This window comes from Fusarium mangiferae, assembly GCF_900044065.1.
Source record: "Fusarium mangiferae strain MRC7560 genome assembly, contig: FMAN_scaffold020, whole genome shotgun sequence".
In the NCBI taxonomy this organism is placed as follows: Eukaryota; Fungi; Ascomycota; class Sordariomycetes; order Hypocreales; family Nectriaceae; genus Fusarium; species Fusarium mangiferae.
In genome coordinates this window covers 110,767-135,258 of record NW_024573940.1, presented here as the reverse complement: position 1 = coordinate 135,258, position 24,492 = coordinate 110,767, and the positions used below count along the sequence as shown (strand labels likewise).

The following is a 24,492-nucleotide window of genomic DNA, read 5'->3' as shown; positions in this document are numbered from 1 at the left end:
CCTCGTATTCTCATCCGCCACAAAAGTGTATTAGTATTCTCAGAGCGATACTGATTATCGTGATTTAAATAGAGCTTTTAATAAGAGATAAAGCCTAGTTATACTTCATACTCTCTATAATAGATCTAGACAATTTGCCCTACTGCTTTGCGCCACTTCATTTCGATACACGACATTTACATATCGAACTTGCCTTCTTGCAGGGATTTGATCACAGGACTGAAGGAGGTGTTAGAGTCAACGATAGGGGCGTGAGCATAGTTTGTGTGGGGGAAGCCGTAGACCTGGCATTGTCTAGGTTATTAGAAGAAAGAGAAAGTCTATATACGGCCCGGGTCACCGGTAGCCACGGGTACATCAGCTGGGCTCTGCGAAATAGCCTGCTGGAACAACTTCCTTGTCTGCTTACATAAACCCTCCAGCCGATTCTTGGATGCACAAGCAGCGATCAGGTAATGAAGAACCGAACCACCACCACTGGACTCCCCTATAATCGTCATATAGTCCTTCAACCCGCCTAAGAGGTGGATGTTATCCTGGGCCCACGAATAAAAGAGTATATATTAATATTCACTTCCTATATTAATTTATTTTATATATGTATTTTAAAAACAGCAATAGGTAAAGATTAATAGATAGAAAAATTAGATTGAAAAATTAGATTAACTATTAGTTTTATTAAAAGGAACTTGACCTATCCTCTAGCAGTTCGGTTATTTAAAGAGCTATAAATAATAATAGAAACCATTTAAATCCTGAGCTATCATCGCAAATACTGCTCTTGATCGTGATAGAAACCATGAAATCAAGTATGTTCTCCCCCATGGGCTTCTATTCCATGCACATCCTTACAGAATTGACAGTAAAACTGCCATCTCGTCGCGCCATAAATCCACCCCATCCCATCAACATACAGCGGATAGAGACCATCATGAGACTGTGGCCGAATATCTGAACACATACAACACACCCCGTATCCGCTACAAAGCCCTTTTCTCCAGTGTTCACAAAGCACGATCGCTGATCGAAGTATATCGTACTCTTTCTCTGCCTTCTGGCATCCCTCACAATACTCTGCCCACCGCGGCGCATGGCGGTCCCAGCCCGTGCCGTCGATGTACCGTGGGTAGCGACCATCCGGGCGCAGTGGTCGTGAGTCCGCGCAGGTGCAGCACTGCCTTGGTGTTCGGTATCTGGTACAGTAACGCTGTTTATAGTGGTCGCAGGGGCGATGATATGAGTAGAATGTGCATTTTTGTATCTTTGCAGGTTCGCCGCTGGCTTGTTTCTGAAGACGATAGGGCATACTGTGGTGATACAAGGACACACTAAGTTCTTCAATTTCAGGGGGGCTTGTGGCGCTGAGGAAGAGACGTTGTACTTCTGGGGCTGCAGAGAAGATTATTCAAAGGATCTGGCATTGCATCTACAAGCTCACAGACTGTATTTGAAGTTGGAGTCATCTTTTGTCCATGGTTGACAGCTCCGCGGGGATTAAGTCTTGGTGACTCATGCGCAAAGGCTGCCTGCCTAGCATCAATTGAGTAGCCTTACCAGTGGCTGTGCTCGACTAGTGCAGGCCTAGCGGCACCAAACCCATAGCCATGAGATGAGCAGTGGATTCCATTCCGCCCAACTTCCGAGTCGCTCTTCATTCTTTACCCCTAATTTCCAACATACATCTTATTTAGTTTCATTACTCACTCACAGAATGACGCATCTTCCACAGCATCCAAGCCATGTGCAGGACACCTGGTGGCAAAGCTATGAAAGAAGAATTGATGACAAATTTGAGTTTTATTCAATGCCATTGACCTTTTTGTTATGCTGCTGTGGTTGCGGGATACCGCTCAAGGATATTTGGAACTACTCACGCCAGCTTCCGCAGGATATCGCGCACGGCATTCGTCGCAAAGCCAAGGCTAGAAAAGACCGCAAATACTATCGGGATCTGGTAGCTGGCCTCAATACTCCCATTCGAAGGCCGACTGCGGGTATTCAATCAAGAGACAACGAGCAGCTTCAATCGTGTCTATTCCGACTGCCACTGCAAGTCCGTCTGCAAATATGGGAGTACTGCATTGGTCAGAGGTTTATCTATGCGCCCATCTACAACCGCAGCCGTCCTCATTTTGTGGCACGTGTTGCTTCCTATCGAGAGCCTTGGCCTTTGGAAATATACACACGTCCTCACTCAGAATTTGCCGATACTTTGAGCTCTGCTTGGCGACCTCTGGACATGATCTTGCTACCTGATATACCGACAGAGCCGGAGTTGATAGAACCGAAACAATCAGTGGCATTTGGTAGCGTTGGAGCCTTTCTTACAGAGGAGCAAACAACTAGTTTGAGCAGAAAGTGGAAAAGCTCAGAGCTCCTCTTGAGTTGCAAGGCTGTACATGCTGAGGCCGCCCATGTACTGTTTTCGCATAATGCCTTTTCGTTTACATACCTACCACATTTATCTGCGTTCAGATTACATCAAGGTCCATGTTGGCGCTACTTACGCTTTCTGCACCTAGATCTCATCCTCGGCCCATCCGTCAACATTCCAGGTGTTGTCGATCGGGCTGCCTGGAGAGCATTATGGACCATGATGTCGAGGGAGAGTACTGGTCTACAGATGCTAGGTGTTGGCATCCATGTTCCCATGAATCATACTATTGAACGATGGCTTACCTATCGCGGCGAAGGCTGGTCAGCTCGTGATCGATTCTTTCAGGGCCTTCCGACTTGGGCGGATGACTTGACGGTGGTTCAGGATATTCGACACGCCCGATTTGAAGTGGATGCTGAGCGACTGGGTGAATTTCGTGACTACACCTCTTGGCCATATGCTTCAAGTGTCTTGAAATTTCGTGAACGAGTGGCTCATGAACAACAAAGGATGACTGGGGCATCTGATTCTCTTCTCTCAATTTGATGACTTGCTACGTCTTACCGGCATTGATAACGCAATTATTTGTTACTAGAATGAATATGATCACAACTAGCAGAGTTTCTGCAGCCGGGCATAAGTAATTTGATCAGTGTGTTTTAAATTTGAACTCTTTATAAGATTGAAGCTACAGAGCGAGTGGTAGATGCATGCGATTGCTGGTCACTGGTGCTAAGCTGAGTTAGATCGAAGGGCTAGATCGGAAGAGCGACCAATTGAGATGCACCCTGATCAATAGAAGCGATACCCAAGCTCCGGAAATTGAATTGCGATCAATAGTTCCCAAAAATCCCCAGGGCTGAGCCTTGGCAAACCCCAACTTTTGTCGCTATCTACTCCCCAAAACCCGCCTTATGAAGAACCCGAGATCTTGTCTTCTCATCATCAGCACTTTGGTCATCATGTACGTCTCCAAGGTATCTGCAGCCCTTCTGTGCTTGGCTGTTGGGGTTTCAGATGTAGCTGCTGGTCCCTGCAAGCCTGAGTCAAGCCAGACACTAACTGGAAGCTCTTTGGGGGCAACAAGCTCGGTGCTCGATGTTGCCTCAACGTCTACTTCGATTGTATCCTCAGCCGAGACTACGCATGTGCGTCCCGATAATGAGCTTTCTTCGACAGTCTCCCTTGGCTCCTCTTCAGTTGAAGTCACCTCCGCCACGACGACCAATACCGAAAGTGTCTTGATAGCAACAGAGTTCTCGGAAACCACCAAGCACCTCTACAGCGCCAGGCAACGAACAACCTAAAATCTTCACCGGCTTCGCAACATGGGTTGACCAAAACGGCGCCATGGGTGATTGCGGATGGGTCAGCCAGAACACCGACTTTGCCATCGCCCTAGATTACCGAAAGTATGATCGGAGCATGTGCGGTCAAAAGATTCGCGTCACTGCGACTTCTGGTCGACGTATCGGGCTTCTATCGACGTCACCATTGTCGACTCTTGTTTTTCCTGTAGGAAACGAAACTCATTGGATCTGTCGACGGCTGCGTTCGCGTATTTTCGGCCACTGGAGGATCCGGTGTTAGATATAGAATGGCAGTACTTGCCATGATCTAAGATTGAAGCGGAGGAGAAGGACGAGCCTATGATATCAAGCACATAGATTCGTGCGTAATGGAACTTACCTCGTCTATTATTGAAGGGAATGTATCCACAGCGTGAGTTGGGTCTACATGGCGCTAGAGCTATGGGATTTGACTGCTGTATATGAGGTTAAGCCTTGGAGCAGTAATAGAAGGAGTGGAGGAAGAATGAGGTTAGGAGATTCAGGGATATATACCAATGCGTAATACAAGATTGTTACTGGCGGTATTAAGCACTGAAATTGATACATTATTTGAGCAAGTGCAAGCAATAGGAATAAATTAACGACATCTGCAACTCGATACAAAGCCACGGGAACCTTGCTCTTTAGCCAACATTCGTAGCCTGAGATGTATGCCCCAAAGTGCTATAAATGATTCTTTTTAACTTGCCATCCCATTCATTAACTACCTTCCTGACGTCGAACCAAAAGTGACCTTCGCCGTTGACGGATCAGAGTGCTTTAATAGTACCGAGCTCTAGGTTCTCTATGCGGAACCCATCTGGTCAGCATCACCAGTCATGGCTTTCATGCCCTGCGTTGCCAGGCTGCTAGACGCCACGCTAGCAAGACCCCTCTCGGCAGCCTGCATTGCAACCATACCAGTATGAAATCCGACAGCCTCTTCAATAGACGTCTGAGGAACCGATATGGCGACCCTCGCAAGATTTTGAGCTGCTGAACTCCCGTTGTCCAGGCTCATTATGGCGTGGCCCATCTCGTGGAGTTGTTGTGTAGCCCCATGCGCTGCCCCGCCGATGGAATCACCAGGATTCATACAGAACGCATGTGCGACAGAGTCACTTGGAAACAGTCCTGGAGCGCAGGTGTGAGTGGCATGAACAGCGGCGTGATCAAACACATGACCAACGCCCATTCCCGCCGCGCATGCTCCCAAGGGAATCAAGATATCTCGTTTCTGTAGTTTATGCAGAGGAACATCTCGTTTCTTAAGCTCGGCACGGATGAGTTTCAGCTTCGACTCTGCTACGTGAACACGACGGATTGCGATCGCACTGAGCACGAGGGTGCCTCCAGAGGATGCGACGGCGCCCCAGCCCCCGATGTGCGAACTGATTATCCCAGCTGTAATCTGACGTGTTTTGACGATCTCCTGCTTACGGAGTCGGTCTGTCTCGTAGTAGGATATACGATGTGCATATTCAGCCTTGTCAAAGTCGAAGAAATCCCGGATAGTCATGTTTTGAAAGAGAAAGCGCGTATAATTGAAGTATGAGACAAGATCATGAAGGAGATTGATGGTTGGGGGTAGATAAGAAGATGATATTGGAATTGGGGCAAGAGCAGTGGTTCTAGATACTTAAATAGCTCTCTTAGTAAAGGATATGGTACTGGCTAGGATGTACGTATAGCGTGCATACACGGCCGCAGGGGATAGATGAGATCGCAGACAGCCAGGATCTGTGTGACTTGACAGGACTTGATTGCAATAATAGTAACTTATCTGACGCGATTATGCAGATGCATAACCTTTGTCTCTTCCTCTTTCTGAAACATGTGCTACCAGGCTGTGTCTATCACAAATCCGGAGAATTGTCCAGATTTGTTGCATCACATGGCGTTGAGGGACTTTGTCCAACACTTCGACTTGAAGGAGCACCGTGTTGACGAAGGAACCTGTGCTACCATCACACTGGACTCCTCAAGGCATTCTTGTGGTTTTCTATCGGCTGGCACTGTAGACTGGAACACTTGGTTGTGTTAGGTTTCACAGCATCTTCAATTCGCAACGTCTGCCACAAATAGTATCCACAGCCTAGTTGCACAAACAACGCACGATTCTCTTAAAACCGCACGAACTTGATCTGTTTCACTGGGTAGAGTCTAATGCTAGTTCGGGATCCAGTGACTTATTGATGTACAAAACTCCTGGATGACTGTTACGCAATAACTAAAATAAGCATTTAGAATTGTCTTACCAGTGATTGAGTTCTTATAGCCCCCATAAGCAGCGCGTTCTTGTAATGCCTCAAAGCTTTGTGCAACGCTCCGAAAGACGCCTTGTTGAAAGCCTTGGCCACAACAACACAATATGTTCTCCCCCCCTGTTCATTATGCAGTTCCAACCTTATGCCAGCCGCTTGTCATGGACTGATCGGGCCACCCATAGGCAAACCTAGCAACGGCATTCACGTCAGTTAATAAACCTAAGAAATCGCCTTGCGAAATAGTGAACCTGTATAATGGAGAAGTCTCAAGGGCTGTTCACTGAAGGCATAAGTTTAGTATAGTGCAAGGCGATGAGATACAGTAAGCAAAGACACGGGAATAGTGGCTCGGAACTCGGCAAAGCGTCATAATCAAGACGTCACTAATCCACTTTGGCCCAAGCGACCCAGAGTTCACCTGCTTTTATTTCTAGTAACATAGATCTTTCATAATCTCAAAAAGTCCTCTCTCAATTGCGTGAATCAACATGACAGATACACTCAAGCCATATCGAATGTCTCAACTCGAGGGCGGACATCGTCCGGGCTCCGACGCAATCTTCAACTCTCACAGCAGAGATGGCATCCTCTCCGCCCTCAAAGAATGGAACTCTCGGTGCATTCTTCTAGTCCACAGCAAAGCGCTGGCCAAAAACACACCTGTTATCTCCGATCTAAAAGAAGCTCTTGGCGACCGCCTTACCAACGTCAAAGAAGGCGTCGGCTCTCACTCGCCATACTCAGATGTCATCGACATTGCCCATCGCATCACTGAACATAAGATAGACTGTGTCATCAGCGTCGGCAGCGGCTCCTACTCTGATGCTTGTAAAGTTGCGCGTCTAATGTCCGCTACTCTACCCAATGGATTCCGCGAGCAAGACATGGAAGATCTGCTGGATCAAGAGAAAGGCGTTGCGCCACAGGACAAAATGAGAAAGGCGCAGGGCGTGAAGCTCATTCTCGTTCCGACGAGTTTATCAGCGGGAGAATGGAATCACACAGCGAGTTGCACGAACAGCGTGGGTAAGAAGCAGCATTTCTCACTTGAGGATGGTGGCGCGCCGGATTTAATCCTCATGGATCCATGGGTTGCCAGAACATCACCTGAAAAACTGTGGTTGAGCTCTGGGATACGAGCTGTGGATCACTGCATTGAAACGCTGTGCAATCCCGAATGCAAAAAGTATCCAGATGTACAAGAATGGTGCGAAAAAGCACTGCGAGATTTGGCCAAGGGGTTGGTCGAGTATAAAGAGGGATTGGGCAGAGGAAAAGGAGGTGAAGACGAGCTTCTTCACGGCGTGAGCAAGTGTCAAGCTGGAAGTCGCATGGCGCTCATGGGCTTCATCATTTATAGAGTGAACATGGGTGCCAGTCATGCAATTGGCCATCAACTGGGTAGTGTTGGGAAGGTCATGCATGGTATTACGAGCTGCATTATGCTTCCTCCTGTGTTACGATACACCAAGGCGCGAAACCCCGAGGCACAGAGCAAGATCGTGAGAATCTTTAATGAGACGTTGGGATGGGAAGAGGCCGATGCGGGTGATTGCGTTGCGCGGCTTGTCAAGGTTACAGGGCTGCCAAGTACACTAAAAGAGGTCGGGGTTACAAGCGACGAACAGATTGAGCAGATCATCGACAAGACCATGACGGATGTAATGTTCTCGTTCGGCAAGGTCTTGACGAGAAAAGAAGTATCTGAGATTGTGTACTCGACTAAATAGACCTTACGCCAATGCTATATTAATTAAAGAAAAAAAAGTACAATACAAAATGGGTATCCTGCCAATCTCGGGGTATCACTAAAAACATTACTACATCATAGGCATTCCATTCATATCCAAAGGCCAGCCCAGAAGAAGCCTTTGCATCCAAGGCCAATACTCCTTCTTAACCCAATTCTGGAGAACTTGCAGCGAATAAATGATCTTGAAAACACCAATCGAAGTCGCCGTATCGCCAATCCCGTAGAACCTCGCGTCACTTTCGCCTTCCTTCCAGATGCTGAGAAACCAATTATGCTTGTAGACGATGACGCCAGGGAGAAACTCAGGAAGCTCAGATATCGAAGGATCCACGACGTCCGGCCAACTGTAGCGATGAACCTCGGCAATCTCTCTCAATTGCACCAGGTCCTTGAGAAAAGCCCAGTGTGCGGCGAGGGCGGTTCGTACGCGTTGAAGCTCGAGGCTCGTGTTGTGCGGTAGATTGTGTATGTGGAAAGCTATCGGTCGCTGGGGTTGGAGGGATGCTACGTGCATGTGGTTGAATATCCTTGTGCGGAGTTTCTTCTGAATGTGCTTGATGAGCTCGGGGATGGCCGGGTCCTTGTCGCGGGATGGTTCTACGTAGACGCAGAAATCGGGAGGTTGAGGGCTATAGAGATTCGAATGGTACTCGCGAAGAATTTGACCACCCGCGCTGAGGACACAATATTAGTATTGGGCTTGCAATGGAGGAAGCTGGAGAGGGTTACTTACCTGGATCTGAAGTCGATGAGCTGAGGTCCAAAGCCATTCTCCTCCCTCAAAGAAATCTCAAGAACCTTGTGAACAACCTCCATATTCCACTCGGACAGTGGTGCGTTGTATTGAGCACATAAAGCTGCCTGGTGCATAATCTTGCCGGCCTGAGCAAGACTAGGCACCCTACCAAAAGAACGTCGCTGGGAAGAGAAAATATCACTAGAACTTCCACATCGGATCCAAGTCCAGTCATTGTAACTAGAAATCTTCCTCGCGACGTCAAGGATCGGTTCGAATTCGTCGGGGAGGATGCCGCGGCCGGCATAGATGTCGTTGATTCGATTGAGGAGGGTCGTTAATGTTGTCTGTGGGAGTTCAATGACAGGCTCGACTCTTGTATCTCGTGGTAATTGCACAGGAGGCGTCGGTTCGAGATCGGGTTCGGTTTTGATTTGTCGTGGCCACGATACAAGTTCGGTGTCTGGTTCGACCTTGACTTCTTCCGATCGGAGTGGCCGTGCCGAGATGTAGGAGCCAAAACCCGTCGCGGAGGTTACGCGAGATGGTGTTGTTACAGGTTGCGAAACCGACTCGACTCTTCTGCTGATGAGCCGCCGTTCAACCTTGCCTGTACTGTAGCTAACAAAGTTACAGTATTGCTGCTGCAATTGAGAGGACACTTGGTTGTTGGCGGTCGCTCGTTTCTTGAGCGGTTGAAAGGCATCTCTGTTCATTTCTTCCTTGAGCCTGTCGAGTTTAACCTGCTGTTGGAGGCATCTCTTCTTGATATCGTATAGCGGATCGTTGTGTGACAGCTTGAGTGGCCAGGTGGTCTCGCGAGGTGGTGAATCGACTCGACGGCGTTTCAAGGCATTAGGCGGGACATCAGGATATGGCTCGGGAGTAGGCGATGGGTCGTCGGTGGATTGTTGGATATTGCTGAGCCAAATCTGAACTCTCTGATCGAGAGACATTTTGGCGCTGCGACACGAGCGCCAAGGGACGTTCAGTTGCTGTCGATGTTCCGTTCAAGATTGTCCTTCTGGCTTGATCTGACCAGGCAACCCAACCCCCCCCGGGTCAGCATAATTCCGCCCGCCACCTCACGGCATTACCGTTATTGGTCCGACTGAACACCGTCTAAGCATCGATTGCCGAGGATGAAAAGATAACAAGAACCGAATCACAATATAGAGCGGTCCATTATCGTAGCGTCGTCGTTATCTCGATTTTAATGATTTCTCAATATCCTGCTAGGATTGATCAGGGTCAAGGTCGTGGAATACTCTACTGTAGGGTATTATGTAGGGTATTACATGTCACTGCGTGAAACACCGCCCCAGTTGGTGTACCCCACTGAGGGTCAGTAGTGTCTCACTCAACTTCCAGGGCCTGGCTCACCTGGTTGGGGCATCAAACGTTGCTGAGGCACAGAGTGTACGCTTGAGCATACCCTTCGTCTCTGGTGGATGGCAAAACTTGTCGACTTCAAAGCCTACGTCGATTGTGAACAGCCGCCTCATCGAATTCGTTCTGCTTACGCACCACTCTGTACGATTCGCGGCCGAGATGAAGCAGTCAGATCCAAGATCAGTAGCCTTCGCAGTTCCATCAATCAGGACACTCCATCTTCCCCCAAACCACGTCATGAAGCTATTTAGCCGGTGCAAGATGGTGTAAGCTTGAACGCGTGCGTCAGCAATAAGTGCATCTCTACATCGCAGATCCCTCAGTTCACAGTGTGATATAAAGCCTTGATCGCCGTATCTTCCAACTGCTTTTTTTGGTCCCGCTGGCCAACAATTGAAGCTTTATCGTCTTGCAGCTTATGGCCATGGCTTCTGAAGTCCTGACTGAACGTCCGCTGGCCAGCACTGGCGCCAGTGAAGTAAATGGAGATACTACTGCTCAATCCAGGCCAACCTCCACTTTGGAAATCGAAGAACCTCGCGATGATGAGGAGAATATTGTCTATCCGACTGGACCGAAGCTATGGTCGACCATGGCTTCGATGGCAATCGTATGCTTTCTCAGTGGACTTGTAACTTGCCCTATATCCCTACAAACAACGCCCCATTGACGTGTTTGACAGGATCTCACTATTGTCGCTGTGGCTGTCCCAAGCATCACAGACGAGTTTCAGACCATTGCAGATATCGGGTGGTACTCAGCTGCATAGTAAACCCTACACCCTTCCCTCTCCAACATCTCTTGTCTAACAATACTCCAGCGGCATGACCCTCAGCGCCTTCGTCTTCTTGTAAGCCCCCAAACGCTCATCACTACTTCACTAACCTCCCCAGCTTCGGCCAAATCTACACCCTCTTCTCAATCAAAGCCGTCTTCCTAATCGGCATCGCCACATTCGAAATCGGCTCTCTAATCTGCACCCTCGCACCCTCTTCAGCAATCTTCATCCTCGGCCGTGCAGTCAGCGGTTTAGGCCGTGGTGCCATCAACGGCGGGCTGTTTAAACTTCTCCGTCAATGTTTCCCACTCTCAAAACAAGCTATCACCAATAGTTTCTTTGGCTCGATCCAGAGCGTTGGTCTCATCACTGCACCTACGATTGGCGGTGTTTTGATAGATGCGTTTTCGTGGAGGGCTTGTTTCGGTGTAAATTTGCCGCTGGGCGTCATGTGTCTTGTCTTGACGGCTTATGGAGTCCATGAACAACCTCCGCGTCATGAGGCGCCTGTTCTGACTCTCAAGGAGAAGGTTAAGAAAGTTGACTTCTTTGGCACGCTATTGGCTGTACCAGCTATCACGTTTCTTCTCATGGCACTGCAATGGGGAGGCACGAAGTTTGGATGGGGAACTTGGCAGATTATTGTTCCTCTCGTTGTTTGCGCTCTTCTGTTCGTGGCATTTGGATACTTGCAGTATCGTCAAGGTGACAATGCTCTCTTACCACCCAGGATCTTGAAGCAGAGGAGTATCATCGCAGGAATGTGGTACGGTGCATGCTGCGAGGGAGTCTTGGCTGTGACGGAGTACTACATGTCTATATACTTCCAAGGCGTACGTGGGTATTCACCTACCAAGGCAGGTCTGCTGGCACTACCAATGGTTGGTGGTTTGGCAATTGCATTCATCGTCTCTGGTGTTGGAACTACATGGATCGGATACTATTACCGTAAGTCCCCTCCGAGCTCTTACAGCTAGTACTGACAGCCTCAGCATTTATGTTGGCCACGAGTGTCCTAACACCTATCGCCTCTGGTCTTCTCACAACCCTCGATCTCGAAGAACAAATCGCCAAAGCCGTTGGCCTTCTCACGTTTCTCGGCTTAGCAGTCGGTCTCGGTCTTCAAGGTCCACAGGTAGCCTTGCAAGCAGTTCTCCCTATTGAGGACGTATCCCTTGGAGGTGCAGTCATCACTTTCGGCGCAGGAATGGGCTCTGCCTTGTGGATCTGCGCCTCTGCAACATTATTCCAAGACCGCTTGTCAAAGGAGATCCAACATGCCGCCCCCGGGACAAACACTACTCATATTCAAGAAGCGGGGTTGTCTAGGTTGAGGGAGTCAATTGGTCCTGAGAGATTGAAGGGCGTATTATCTGGCTACGAGAATGCGGTTGTCCAGACGCTATACATCCCATTGGCATTGGCGCTTCTGAGTATTATTGGCGCTGTAGCCATGGAGAGAAAGTCAATCAAGAAAAAACGGTCTTAAGCAAGGGATGAAAGGAAGGTCTCTTTTTGACAAGTTTGTAGGCAAGCAAGGTTATTCCCGAAGCTCCAGTCAGAACCACTCTTTTTGTCTGGCATTATCACGTCATAGTCCCGCAAGTGTTGGACGGAGGGCAGGCCGATACTTTCTCGCCCAATCACCAACTTCGGAAATAACTCCTAGTATCTATATCCGTCCCAATTCGTGACATCATAATCATTCAATAATTCGTTGGACCCTTATTTTGAACCCCTAAATTCTCCCTGGTGTGGTTGTCCTCTTCATATGTACAATCGATCACCACGAAGTGTAACCGAGTAGTCCAGCAATTACTTGGCGACCTCTCGAGATAAGCAACGACGCGTGCTCATGGCATTGCCATACAGACCTATCAGGGCTGCCCCTGCAAAGGAGGGTACAACTCCCCCGAGGACTCTCGTCGAGCGAGCCGTGGCGAAGCGATCAGGCATCATAAAGTCAGCATGCTTGGAATGTCGGAAACGAAAAGCCAAGGTGAACAAGCTTAATGGCTTTGGAATCTCTACAAACTAACAGGCGGAAGTGCAATGGACAAAAACCAATCTGCGTCAACTGCTCGAAATACGACCGGACATGCGTATACGACTCCGACATCAGGGAATCGCGAGTCAAGGGTTTGCAGGAGGAGAACCAAAAGCTCCAAGACGAACTGGCAGCTGCAAAACTTTTGATGAGACAGATGGCCGGTGGCTCTGCTCAATTGAGAGGTGCCGTGTCGGAGTTACTGGAGGAAGACAGACAGCCTTCCGAGATAACACGTTTACTGAAATACGACGAGAGCCTGAATGGCGAGGCGGATGGTAGCCGATGTTCGAAGACATTGGGCGATGTGATACTACACGATGTTGCCAATGACTACTTATTCCCAGTGGAGGAAACCGAGTCTTTCAGTGCGGACAGCTCCAGCTTGAAGCAAGAATCGTCACCAGATACTGACTCGTGCGTTGCCATTGAGTCAGCAGCAGAACCTACTTACACAGCAAACCCCTACACGATCTCTACGCCTGATTACACATCTACAGAGATGCTAATCGATTACAATAAACCAAGCACTCGAGTAAGAATCAAGCTGCCGACAGGACATCCCTGTGCTCAGTACTAACAACTCTCATAGCCGGTTACAGATAGTGCCGAGAGCATTCCCTTGTACCCGTCACAGTTGCCATACTCCCAATCATCAATTATCTCGACGAATAATTCCCCACCGGATGAGCTACCAACGTTGACTGATCAGAACGACAACGGAGGAACAATCGCCCAGCAGAGAGAAAACACGAGTTTATTTTTTCAGCCCCTGTTTAACCATAACGATTATTATCTCTCAACCTCGATAACCAGACCCATGCTGCAAGAAACACAGTACAGGCACTCCGCAACCTTGAGTGTTTGTGGCGAATATCCAAAGAGCACAAACGCCAATTACCCTACGGAACTGACTGGTCGAGCCCGTGTAGGAGAGGAGGAGCTGCAGGACAGAGAAGTCAGAATTTACCCTAATTACGATAACAACTTTGGAAACCTTGCGCTTTCGGATAGCATCAGAGCCAACGGATATCCTCGACATATACAGGATGCGCAAATACGCAACATCTTCGTGCCGAGTTGGGCTGCCACAACACTCAACACTGAGCTGGACCCCGGGGACATAAGCAATGCATTCGGCGATATATATCAAAAGGCCACCAGCCTGCTCAAGAAAGGGGAACACGTCAGCCGCGTGATTGGAGACCATCCTAATATTGCAGCGCTGTACGACCAGGCTCAGTTTGACAGGTCGTGTTTGTTGTCACAATGGGCTGCTCGCATGGTTCATAGTGTGAAATGTCAGGGTAACTAACACGCCCTTCAGAAGACTGCGATGGAGGCTGATTGTCCTAGGATATGATTTTACATGCTTTGCATCTATGAATGTTTTCTGGTACATGATGCGATGGATGATCGACCCGTCGCCAGAAACATACGCCGCGATGCCGGAATGGATCAGACCAACGCAAGTCAACCAGAATAGATCAATACTTGGTATGCTAATATATTGCAGCGCTAACCAGCTGTTCACGCCCCATATAAGTATGGCTGATTTCGTTCTCTGGCCTGCGTTCCGCGATCTCGTGGTGCAGTTTCCGCAGCTTCAGGAGCGCATGGCGTGGCTTGCTGATATGTCTATGTACATCCGGTGTGATTGGCCATACGCGCTTGAGGATGCACTGAAACCAGACCCAGTTAATGGAACAATTGATCTTGTTGATTTGGCCAAGGTACGTTCTTCATCATGATGACTGGGTTGACTATACTGACTCTTGCAGGAGCATATCTGGAACCTGGGATCTTGGTCTGTTGGACCGTCGTTTAGAAGCTTTGTCATGAATGCGGATGTATACCTCCGGATTAGAAATGGACCATAAGTCAAGATTTGATGGCTGTTAGTAGGGGCGGATGAACAGCAAAGCGTAACTGTGTGTTTTTCATTGAAGTCACTAGACACTGTATGTACCTTAGTTGCTGACGGTCTCCCATCGAATCCTCTCACTACAGCAGGTAAAGCCTGTTTCGTCTTCCGTAGTATAGTGGTCAGTATGCAAGCTTGTCACGCTTGAGACCCGGGTTCAATTCCCGGCGGGAGAGTCGCCACCTGCTACACGCAGGATTTCTTTTTTTGACATTCTGACCGAATGCAAATAACTCATGACATACCATTTACTTTTTCCCTTTTGCTTCAAGTCTCATTTTGCTTGACGCTTTCTGAGTTTCATCGCTGTGTCGCGACCATCTTTATGCTGGCCACTAAGCGCTTAGCGTGGAGTTGTTTATGCGTCACTATGACGAATATCACATCACTGAAAGCTTAGTATCCGGCCAACACGATCTTGCGTGCGACAAGACAACTTCATCAGAATATTCGACAGAATGGATATCGCTGAGCCCTCACGTAAGGGCGCTGCACATCCCACAACCTCTAAGCCAGCCCGAGGAGTGAGTTTGAGCATAAATCAAGCCCCAAATGCCATTCGACAGCTCATCCACCGGTGGCTTACTGATAAAGAGGCCGACAAGATCTTGTCGAGATTCCAGGAAGCCTGTATCCCCAATCATCAGCTATTTTGGAGCGGCATGCATCGTCAAGAAGCCCAGAAATGGGCTGATTCTCATGGTCTACAAACATTGACAACTGCACTTGGTCCACTGTTGTATCATGGTGACCCGAGTCCCCAGACTCAAGCCCCTCCGAGATTCATTCATGGCGCCTCTATCATTTTCGCATGGTTTGTCTCTCAAGGCGATCTAGTGACTGTGCTTTCTCATCCACCGCCCCAGTTCTTTCTAACCCTAACCCTAACCCTAACTCTGGGCAAACCTTTTACCAACTCTATGAAGAGCCTATTATCAAGGGCAAGTTGGGGAACAGGCCTGTGAGAATGATTCACACAGCTCACCCGGCCGTCGAGGCAGCCGTCCACTTCATATATCAAATATGGCCATGCGATATCTCATGGTTTTGGACAAAGATATTTGGAATCCCAGATATCGAGTTCGAGTGGCGCAAAACCAAGATACCCAAGTCTATTGCACGGGTAGAATTTACTACGACGAGAAGCACAACTCCTATAGTGACTTCTCAACAGCTAAGGCCAAACTTGAGCTCAGCATCATTATCGACTTCAAAAAGAGCAGAAACTCAGAGCCCTGCCAATAAGTCAGTGGCTGATACAAAGAACAAGATAACAAAAGGCGGACAACAGAAGACAAAGAAAAACAAGAAGAAGAAAGTGTCAAGTACGGTAGCTGACCAAGGGAAGAACCCAATTACTAAGAAATCACTAAAATCTGGCACTTCTAGCAACAAACAGCAATTGGTCAAAACGGCGGTGATAAGTAAGAAACAAAACGTGGAGACCAACATCAAAAAGAAGGCAGAGAAGAGGAAGAAGAAGAAGAAGAAGAAGAAGAAGAAGAAGAAGAAGAAGAAGAAGAAGAAGAAGAAGAAGAAGAAGAAGAAGAAGAAGAAGAAGAAGAAGGAGCAGAAACTGTCTATAAAACACGCTCAAGCTCAACCTAACGCAAAGCAGGGCCAGAAGAAGCTCGCGACAACAGCAAAAACCAAGGGTAGTAAAACGGGAGCAAAGGCGAAGGCGACAACTAAGTCTGTAATAAAGAACGGCAAGTGAATGGGTTATGACGCGGCCTGTACGCCGACTTGGGATTTAAAGGGCTGTAGTTAAGAATGTCTATCATACGTGAGTAAATGCTTGTACTATCTGCAAGAATGTCAGAAATCAAGTATTATTTTTGCTGTTTTGCCCCCCCGTTGCTGAAATATTGGTAGCTAATATCTAGATGGAGGCTTTTCTATCACCGATATCTGCTCAAACTCTTTTGTGACTCTGATTATCTGCCTTGTGCTCTCATCATCCCTGTCGCTCTCTCGGTCGTCTCCCGCCGCAACAGTAGCTCTAACATCTCCACCGTAAATCGGATGATGCTTCCCACGAACCTGGCCAATAGTGACGAGATTGATATCGTCTGTCCCTCTGGCGTATGAGCTGTCGTCTTTTCGTAATGCCTTGAAGAGCTTCCGAAGCATGGGCATTGATCCGGCGAGGATGCCGAGGCTGCATTCGACTACTGTCCAGAGAATGATGTTTCCGATGCCGTCTAAAAAGTCAGCCAAAGCATAGATTGTAGGCGCAAGAACTTACGGAGTTGATTAGAAGGCTGGGAATATGCAGGGGAGTATGGAAGTCGAACAATAGTTGCCACCGATGCCCTACAATGTGTCAGTGAGAATCGTCATGCATCGGCTGAAGACCTACAAAGCGCCAATACCCATAACAACGTTTGCCATAATCTTCAGAGGCCTGTGCATCTGAACGTTCCACAGAATGATCACTGGTAATATTGCAACAGACCAATCGACTACAATGTTGATCCCCGATACAACGTATGTCAGTACTGAAAGTATACCCTGATCCATACATGTTCCTGTGCTTGGGTCCCACGATGCACTGAGCGGTCTGCACCTGACTAGTCCGATAATTCCTGCTACCAGTGTAATGAGGACTGTTAAACCTATCAAGCCCCAGAGAAACATATTGATTCTCTTATTATCTGTAACGCGCAGTAGCTGAGCGCAGATGGATATCTTGATGAACATGGAGCTGCTGATATAGAAGATCTGCCAAAAGGTCACAGCCTGAAGTATGGTTAGAAGCAATAATGAAAATACTGGAAAACGTACCTTAAAGCCTTCCATAATTATGGCCGTATTGAGCTTGGAATCTGCTGTGCCAATGCCGGTAAAACTGCCCCAGATGACAACTCCATTGTGAACCAAGTTGAGGGTCGCGCCAATGCACATGAGCCAATCCTCTAGTCCAAAGCAGTGATGCGTCACTCTAACCCATATTCTCAAGCCGACAACGACGAGAATCATCGGCGTGAAGACGATAGTGATTGCGAGAAGTGCTGCAGCAAGACCAGTTGGTTTGACTGCGTGCCATGCTTCTGAAGCCTCTGCCATAATAGGCAGGTGAATTATCGCGAAAACAATACGAACCGAGAGTCGTTGAATGTCGAGTAAGATGGGATACAAGAGTACTTAGTCAGATGGCTCATGTCCGCGAGTAATTACCGTGGTCGGTTGGATGACCAACCCTGTTGATCTGTCCAGCTTTAGCCAAAAGCTGACCATTATGGACCGGAAGACCAGCATCAGCTTCCGGCGTCAGGAATTAAAGTTCACTAGCTTGCAGAACCAACACAACAAGAATGGGAGAAGAGGCAACATTACAAGTGATTCGAATCTGGCTATGGATTCAGCATAGCCCCTTCTCTGATACGTCTGAATGACCATGCGCTCGTAGAAACTACTAGATAATCCTTAAAATAAGGGCATTCAACCTCTAAGGGATTGTTACGATCCCCAGACGGAACCGAAACAGATCTGGAACCCTTGCAAGCCACGAATCCTTGGCCCCTGCATTGGGGTTAGCTGTTTCCCGGAACCAACACGAGGGAGTATCCGAAGTGGGCTAATCTAATCTGAGCAGGTTTGTGCACGAATTATAGAGGATTTCATAACAGGGAATTTATGCAAACGTCAGGGGAGTGCATCAGAGACTGCGTGTGGCCTGATGATCTGATCTGGTTGACAGGTCAGATACAAGTAATTAGCCGGTCTTCCATGAGCGCTGAGAAGCTCATCTAGGAGAGATCTCGTGAGTTTGAGTCAACGTGGTCGGCCTTCAGGCTCTCGATGAAATTAGCTCCGAAACCCGCGCTGAAGATCGAACCCAAGCAAGTGCCAGACTGAAGCTATCAGCTTCAAATACCAGGGTATAATGCAATGCTCCACGAGCTGAACTCAAGGGCAATGAGGGGTTTAACAAGGATAAAAGTAAAGCACGTCCCTCGATAACAAGGAACGTTCTTTGCTTTTGCCCCTCGTTTACTGTGTTCTCTGTTTCCACCATTCATTGAGCTGATCGATATGTCTGTCTACGACGTCAAGGGCAAGAATGCCATCGTTACTGGCGCAGGTTCTGGTATGCAACCTTTTCTGATTACCTGCATCTAGAATGAAAAATTAACATGGAGCTATAGGTATCTGCCTTGCCTTCGCCCAGCAGCTTCTTGAGAATGGGTGCTCAGTTGTGATAGCTGATCTCAAACTCCGCCCCGAAGCAGAGGATCTGGTCAACAAGTGGACAACCACCGAGGGCGGCAAGCCTATTGTCCACTTCCACAAGACTGATGTTAGCGACTGGGCTCAACTCTCTTCTTTATGGGACGCAGCGCTTGAGAAGCTTGGCCAGATCGACATCGTCTGTAATGGCGCTGGCATTTACGAGCCCCCATCAAGCACCTTCTGGAATCCTCCCGGAGTTTCTTCTTTATCTGAAGATAAGGTCGACGGTAATCCGGGTGTGTACAAGACCTTTGCTGTGAATGCACTAGGTCCTATCAGGTTGGCACAGATTGCGATAGACTACTGGCTGCAAAATCGTAACGTGCAAGGTAACCTCCTCTGGGTCGCGAGTTGTGGAGGGTATTTGCACTCGCTACAGACACCGCTTTATTTCGCTAGCAAAGCAGCCATCGTAAGCTTTGTCAAATCACTATCGACAGTCCGCAAGCGATTCGGCATTCGCAATGCAGCCGTCTGTCCAGGTGCTGTGCACGTAAGTGACCTCACAAACAAAGTTCCCTGTAAGCCCTCGCTAAACCTCCATGCAGACGCCCATCTTTCACCCCGAGTACTGCCGTGACAGAATGCCACCGTCTACTCTGGGACTCACCGCAGAACAATGCGCCAACGTCATGTTCCAGGTCCTCACCGAAGAGAAATACGGTGATGGAAACATCGTTGAGACGATGCTTATCGGCAACAGAGAGAGCAACTCGGTCAATGTGCGGGAGATTCCTATGGAAGCGCTTTACCCTACTGTTGTTGCTGAAGGTTCGCATGATGGTCTTTATGAGGGGGAAGAGAAGTTGGCAAAACAACTTGCGGAGAAGGGAATGAGAGAATAAAGCAAGATAGCCCTGAGATAAATAAGACAGTGGCTTTTGATTTGATCATACATGCTGACAGTCAGTAACCGTGCTTACTGTTAACAACTGATCATGCTTACGCTTGGCTTTGGCGTATTGCGGATAGGAAGCGGGTTCTGTGCGGACTTTATGCGGATCCAAGGGTCATGTTACCAGAGTTTGTCAGCAATGATATTCCGAGATGATTATCTCGTTACATTCGATAGATCCTTTGATGAGGATATGACGTTGCTGATTTGTCACGCCAGAATGGAGATGATATGATAAAGCCCTTGCTTCTACTCGATACGTCGATCACTCCTCCTGCCTCCTTCAGAAATTGGTCTGCTTGTGAAATCACGAAGCAAATTATTAAAATGAAGTACTCATCTTGGTCGCTATTCCTTTCAGCCTCACTCTTGGGGGGTACTGAAGCCCAGAACCTGGCTCCAGCTTTGCCTTTCTCTACAGGCTTCAACTCATCTTTCTCTCTTTCACCTGCCCAGATCAAAGGAGCCAATCTTTCAGACACTGTAGCCAGCAGTATCGATACTGTCATCAATTTTCATCAATCCAGTCTTGCCAACGGCGGTCCAAAACAAGATGACTTCTACACTCTCCCTAATAAACCCACCGACCTTCGACCTGGTCAGGTCCTCAAGGTGCAGGAAGTAACAGACCCAGAACCGTTCTCGATCGCACCTGGATCGTCCTTGAGCAGAATTCTTTATACAACTCGTAACTTCAACGGAACAATTATTCCTGCAAGTGCGTTTATCCTCTGGCCGTTTCTGCCCCGTCAATTCAACACCAAGTCGAACGGCAAAGCTCCCGCGATTCTTTGGGCTCATGGAACTTCTGGCTTCTTCATTGACTCTGCACCTTCTGCTCATCGTGGTCTCTACTACGAGGACGTGGTCCCTCTGGTCCTCGCACAAGAAGGCTATGCAGTTGTTGCGCCTGACTATGCGGGTCTTGGAGTAGACAAGTCATGGGACGGCAGTGATATTCCGCATCAGTACTTTGCTACACCTGCTGGTGCACAAGACACTCTCTTTGCCATGGAAGCTGCCCTTGGGGCTTTCAGCAACCGACTTAGTGGGAAGTTCGCCATTATGGGCCACAGTCAGGGCGGTGGAATTGCCTGGGGTGCAGCCGAGGCGCTCGCCAAAGGAAAGGATACCAGTGGAAGGAAAGCTTTCGTAGAGCTCTTGAAGGGTTACATTGGCACCATTTCGATTGCACCCGTCATGAAGCCTTTATCCACTCCTAGGCTCTTCAGTAGCTACAGTGCATCTATAGCGCTGTCGAGTATCTTTCATGACTTCAAGCCCAGCCAATGGTTGACCCCTCTGGGTGTCGCGAGACAAAAGCTGATGAAGCAGATCGGAGGGAGTGTTGCAGCCGGGCAACAGTTATTCTTCACTGAATCGCAAAGCGTATTCGAGAAAAGCGATTGGTACAACTCTTCTTATCACGCTGCTGCCTTTGACAAGCTCGGGACTGTCGGCGATAAGCCATTTGCAGGTCCTCTTTTGGTGATTCAGGGTTCCGAGGATGTCTTCATCGCGGCTACGACTACCAATGAAACTGTCACGAATACCGCGAATCTATATCCGAATGGCTCGTTGAGTTATATGTATGTCGATCAGTTCGGTCATACTCCAATCATCTCAGGCGTCCGAAGTCTCTGGATGGCTTGGCTAGAGGACAGATTCCAGGGCAAGAAACAGCAATGTGGACTTCAAAGAACATATGTCAAGGGATGGCTAGGCAATGATAAGCACTTCTTTGGAAGCAATGGCTATCTTCAGTGGAGTGGAGCTGCAGAGTATACTTATCAGAACCCTGGCGCGGTCTAGCTTCAATGATAGCTCAAGTGGATATTGAAGGCTGCTCACCACATCATCAATGTTGGCGAGCAGTCGTCATCTAGTGCTACCTAGAGACTCGTTTAATCACATACGACCACACTTATCGGAACATTCGGGATCCCATCCAGGAACTATAACAGCCTTCTGTGACTGTATCACACTTTTATGCCCAACCAAGAAAAACAGCCCCCTTCCCCCGACTATTTTCATCAGCAGACGCTGTACGAAGTTTTATTAACTGAAAGCATGAGAGATCCCGGAATGCCCCGAATATGTGATTTTTAAATAAATGCTTATGACCCATAATCCGGACCTTATTAATATGTGTCAAGATTGAAATAATGCCATTTGACCAACGATCTTCTAATCTGTGGAACCTCTATGACTACATGGTGTCTGTCTCGCTAAGCCCAAGGTTACAAAGCACCTTCCTGGCTGTCTCTTGTCAAATCAATGTAGTCGCTCTCGTCTTGACCTGCGTCCTGACATTGACTCTTCTCGCTAGAACCTTCCAGGGGAGCATGGGTATGTAGAGGCTTCGGCTGGCCAGGTCGCCGTCCGGGAGACCATTCTCGCCTTTCAAGTGATAATGGACCAGTGATGACCGGTAACCCATAAGGTGTTTTTCCCTTAGATATCCCTCGAGATACATTTCCATCTGGCGAACCTGAAAGCGTAGACGAAAGCCTGGAGAACAGTGTTGAGGGACTTGGCTTTGGAGTAGCCTGGCCCCCAGAAATAGATGGAGATTTCCGCCCATCACTGTCGGGACTATCAAGTAGGCGATCTGTGTTTGATCTTAATGGCTGGGCTTCCGGACCTTTTGAGATAACCTGCGCCGAACTATGGAAAGAAAACTCATAGGCTGAAGGCAAGGCGTCTGAAGCATTTGAATGAGGAGCCGCAAGAGCCAGAAACGATGTCGTTTGAACAGAAGCTGAAGAATCTTGTGACGGCCTGTAGTCGGGGTCGTTCGGGTCATCGTTGTCAAGTGGAAAGTATTGACTGGCTTGACGCGACCCAAAAATAGATTCCTGGTCGTCAGAATAGCAGTCAGAGTGTGCTTGAGATCGGGCATTCTCTCCTCCTCGGGAACTATACTGCTTTCCGGCTACCAGTCCCTTCATGGACAGCCCCTCTAATTTCTGAGAAACGACTCTATCAACTTCACTGTTTATTAACTCCTTCTCTAAGGAGCAAATTTGGTGCATCATTAGACCTAAAAGTAGAGGAGTCACCTTCTTATTGGCCATGTAATCAAGCTCCATGGTGGCTTGGTCATCCAACAGGCCTTGGACTATCGGGACAATGGCTCGTCGCTGCTCGACTGTCTTTTCGCGACGTTTCTTTGAAAGAAAGAACGCGTTATGGCCTAAAGTTTGGTCCAGAATTGATTCATCGAATATATGCTGCCACTGTTCGATATACGAAGATATCAAAGGTTTAAAAACTCGTGTGGCCCAGGTATGCGCGTTATCAAGGACCATTTGGAACATAACAACATCAGCAAGCTTGGTCATTTCACCGTTCCAAATGACGCGCATAATCTTAATTCAAGTCAGCTAAGAGAATCCAAACCGATAGATACACTTACATATCCCTCTTTGCGTCTCTTTACTATTACCTCTGTAGTCTCTCGGTGGCAGCACGGGGCGTCGAAATCTGTGGCATAATACATGATCCACACTTTGACACTAGGTCCGATGGTAGTGATGACGGGCATGGGGGGGATGTGCGCTTGTTTGGGTAGCTTTATAGCATACTGAGCTGTGTGTCTGATCAAACTAATCGCGCATGCTGCAGCATTAGCAGCCTGGCAACACACGTCTCTCACGGGCCTATTATCCTGCTTCTCTTTCTTGTGTTCGACCACAAGCCAAGGGTAACATTTGAGATTGGCTTCAAGTGGTGGTTTCTTAAAAAGGTTGAAAGGTGCTGGTTGGAGACCAAATTCATGTAATCTCTTAAGCGTCGACCACGTAAACGGTTCCATGGCGGATATCTCTTGAGCCCTATTCCACTGCCTAGCATTGGGGTCTACCACGGTTGGAATCCCGGTCGGATGGCGGTTGTGATAAATGGGAAGGAAGAAAGCTTGGTCTGGTTTAGGGCTACTGAGGCTCGTAAATGACCCTATTCCGACCTCCTCATCTTTTTTAAACAGGTCCCAGAGCCCATTGGTCTCTCTTGACGACTGCGTTAGCTTTATAGTGTATTAAATATAAATAAAAGTCGTCATACCTCTTGAATGCGTCATGATAATATTTATTGTACGACACACTTGAGTTTAACGTCAGCTTGATGACCAAAGGAATTCACAACAAATTTACCGTCTAGTATCATCTTTATGTAATGAAAGAGAACCGGCAAGTGTTGCAAAAAAGTCTATTGCGTAGAAAGCCTGCCACTCGTCCTCTTTGTAGCCACCGTTGACGAGACTGTGTGCCTTGCTCAAGGTCTTCTGCGCCGCAACTAGGGCAGGATCTGGATCTGGGCCATATAGCAAGGGCTTCAACTTATCATCAGAAATAAGCTCATTTTTATTGATCAAGCCTTCTCCATTGGCGACACAAGAAAGGTCTGTGATTAATCTCCGTACGCGCTCTACGTGCGGAGGGAACACGTTGACTGGGATCAGGGGTTTCTTTTCATCGTAGAAAATGTTCCTTTGGCCAAGTTCATATCGATCCCAAGTCATATTGCGGTAGAAGCGGAGAGGGGGTACTGGTATGAGGGAATATCGACGGTGGAAAAAGTTACGTGGGACAAAGTCACACGGCTATATATAGAGTAGCTAATCAGTCTTGACCCCTCGCGCGTGCAGCAAAAGATTCGGCACTAATTCCGATGTAGAAGTTTTCCCCTAGCTTCCCAGGGTTTGGTATTTTGTGTTATCTCTTTTCTTTGCTCGCTTTGACCATCTGTTGGTTGA

General features: G+C 48.1%; 12 protein-coding genes and 1 non-coding gene across 13 annotated transcripts; 9 read left to right on the top strand and 4 right to left on the bottom strand.

Moving 5' to 3' along the window:
* Nucleotides 1–1,804: 1,804 nt before the first annotated feature.
* On the top strand, nucleotides 1,805–2,923 carry FMAN_14381 (uncharacterized protein; the record flags this gene model as incomplete). Its single annotated transcript, XM_041825068.1, has 1 exon — nucleotides 1,805–2,923. One exon carries the CDS (start codon nucleotides 1,805–1,807, stop codon nucleotides 2,921–2,923), a length of 1,119 nt encoding a protein of 372 aa, XP_041690485.1.
* Nucleotides 2,924–3,339: 416 nt separating this feature from the next.
* On the top strand, nucleotides 3,340–3,967 carry FMAN_14380 (uncharacterized protein; the record flags this gene model as incomplete). The annotated part of the gene is made up of 2 exons (XM_041825066.1): nucleotides 3,340–3,582; nucleotides 3,632–3,967. 2 exons carry the CDS (start codon nucleotides 3,340–3,342, stop codon nucleotides 3,965–3,967), a joined length of 579 nt encoding a protein of 192 aa, XP_041690484.1.
* Nucleotides 3,968–4,513: 546 nt separating this feature from the next.
* On the bottom strand, nucleotides 4,514–5,227 carry FMAN_14379 (uncharacterized protein; the record flags this gene model as incomplete). Its single annotated transcript, XM_041825065.1, has 1 exon — nucleotides 4,514–5,227. The coding sequence occupies one exon, from the start codon at nucleotides 5,225–5,227 to the stop codon at nucleotides 4,514–4,516; it is 714 nt and encodes a 237-aa protein (XP_041690483.1).
* Nucleotides 5,228–6,463: 1,236 nt separating this feature from the next.
* On the top strand, nucleotides 6,464–7,705 carry FMAN_14378 (uncharacterized protein; the record flags this gene model as incomplete). The annotated part of the gene is made up of 1 exon (XM_041825064.1): nucleotides 6,464–7,705. One exon carries the CDS (start codon nucleotides 6,464–6,466, stop codon nucleotides 7,703–7,705), a length of 1,242 nt encoding a protein of 413 aa, XP_041690482.1.
* A 90-nt stretch (nucleotides 7,706–7,795) lies between these two features.
* Nucleotides 7,796–9,420, bottom strand: FMAN_14377 (uncharacterized protein; the record flags this gene model as incomplete). The annotated part of the gene is made up of 2 exons (XM_041825063.1): nucleotides 7,796–8,402; nucleotides 8,462–9,420. 2 exons carry the CDS (start codon nucleotides 9,418–9,420, stop codon nucleotides 7,796–7,798), a joined length of 1,566 nt encoding a protein of 521 aa, XP_041690481.1.
* Nucleotides 9,421–10,280: 860 nt separating this feature from the next.
* FMAN_14376 (uncharacterized protein) lies at nucleotides 10,281–12,123 on the top strand (the record flags this gene model as incomplete). The annotated part of the gene is made up of 5 exons (XM_041825062.1): nucleotides 10,281–10,487; nucleotides 10,539–10,624; nucleotides 10,677–10,706; nucleotides 10,750–11,582; nucleotides 11,627–12,123. 5 exons carry the CDS (start codon nucleotides 10,281–10,283, stop codon nucleotides 12,121–12,123), a joined length of 1,653 nt encoding a protein of 550 aa, XP_041690480.1.
* Nucleotides 12,124–12,489: 366 nt separating this feature from the next.
* Nucleotides 12,490–14,561, top strand: FMAN_14375 (uncharacterized protein; the record flags this gene model as incomplete). The annotated part of the gene is made up of 5 exons (XM_041825061.1): nucleotides 12,490–12,633; nucleotides 12,683–13,216; nucleotides 13,274–13,988; nucleotides 14,038–14,414; nucleotides 14,463–14,561. The coding sequence occupies 5 exons, from the start codon at nucleotides 12,490–12,492 to the stop codon at nucleotides 14,559–14,561; spliced, it is 1,869 nt and encodes a 622-aa protein (XP_041690479.1).
* Nucleotides 14,562–14,709: 148 nt separating this feature from the next.
* On the top strand, nucleotides 14,710–14,781 carry tRNA. The gene has a single exon. It is a non-coding gene; the product is annotated as a tRNA-Asp (tRNA).
* Nucleotides 14,782–15,063: 282 nt separating this feature from the next.
* On the top strand, nucleotides 15,064–16,322 carry FMAN_14374 (uncharacterized protein; the record flags this gene model as incomplete). The annotated part of the gene is made up of 2 exons (XM_041825060.1): nucleotides 15,064–15,447; nucleotides 15,534–16,322. The coding sequence occupies 2 exons, from the start codon at nucleotides 15,064–15,066 to the stop codon at nucleotides 16,320–16,322; spliced, it is 1,173 nt and encodes a 390-aa protein (XP_041690478.1).
* Nucleotides 16,323–16,480: 158 nt separating this feature from the next.
* On the bottom strand, nucleotides 16,481–17,674 carry FMAN_14373 (uncharacterized protein; the record flags this gene model as incomplete). The annotated part of the gene is made up of 4 exons (XM_041825059.1): nucleotides 16,481–16,809; nucleotides 16,854–16,921; nucleotides 16,968–17,347; nucleotides 17,393–17,674. The coding sequence occupies 4 exons, from the start codon at nucleotides 17,672–17,674 to the stop codon at nucleotides 16,481–16,483; spliced, it is 1,059 nt and encodes a 352-aa protein (XP_041690477.1).
* A 969-nt stretch (nucleotides 17,675–18,643) lies between these two features.
* Nucleotides 18,644–19,686, top strand: FMAN_14372 (uncharacterized protein; the record flags this gene model as incomplete). The annotated part of the gene is made up of 3 exons (XM_041825058.1): nucleotides 18,644–18,698; nucleotides 18,757–19,334; nucleotides 19,390–19,686. 3 exons carry the CDS (start codon nucleotides 18,644–18,646, stop codon nucleotides 19,684–19,686), a joined length of 930 nt encoding a protein of 309 aa, XP_041690476.1.
* A 377-nt stretch (nucleotides 19,687–20,063) lies between these two features.
* Nucleotides 20,064–21,548, top strand: FMAN_14371 (uncharacterized protein; the record flags this gene model as incomplete). The annotated part of the gene is made up of 1 exon (XM_041825057.1): nucleotides 20,064–21,548. The coding sequence occupies one exon, from the start codon at nucleotides 20,064–20,066 to the stop codon at nucleotides 21,546–21,548; it is 1,485 nt and encodes a 494-aa protein (XP_041690475.1).
* Nucleotides 21,549–21,976: 428 nt separating this feature from the next.
* Nucleotides 21,977–24,258, bottom strand: FMAN_14370 (uncharacterized protein; the record flags this gene model as incomplete). The annotated part of the gene is made up of 4 exons (XM_041825055.1): nucleotides 21,977–23,107; nucleotides 23,155–23,746; nucleotides 23,802–23,840; nucleotides 23,891–24,258. 4 exons carry the CDS (start codon nucleotides 24,256–24,258, stop codon nucleotides 21,977–21,979), a joined length of 2,130 nt encoding a protein of 709 aa, XP_041690474.1.
* Nucleotides 24,259–24,492: the final 234 nt, after the last annotated feature.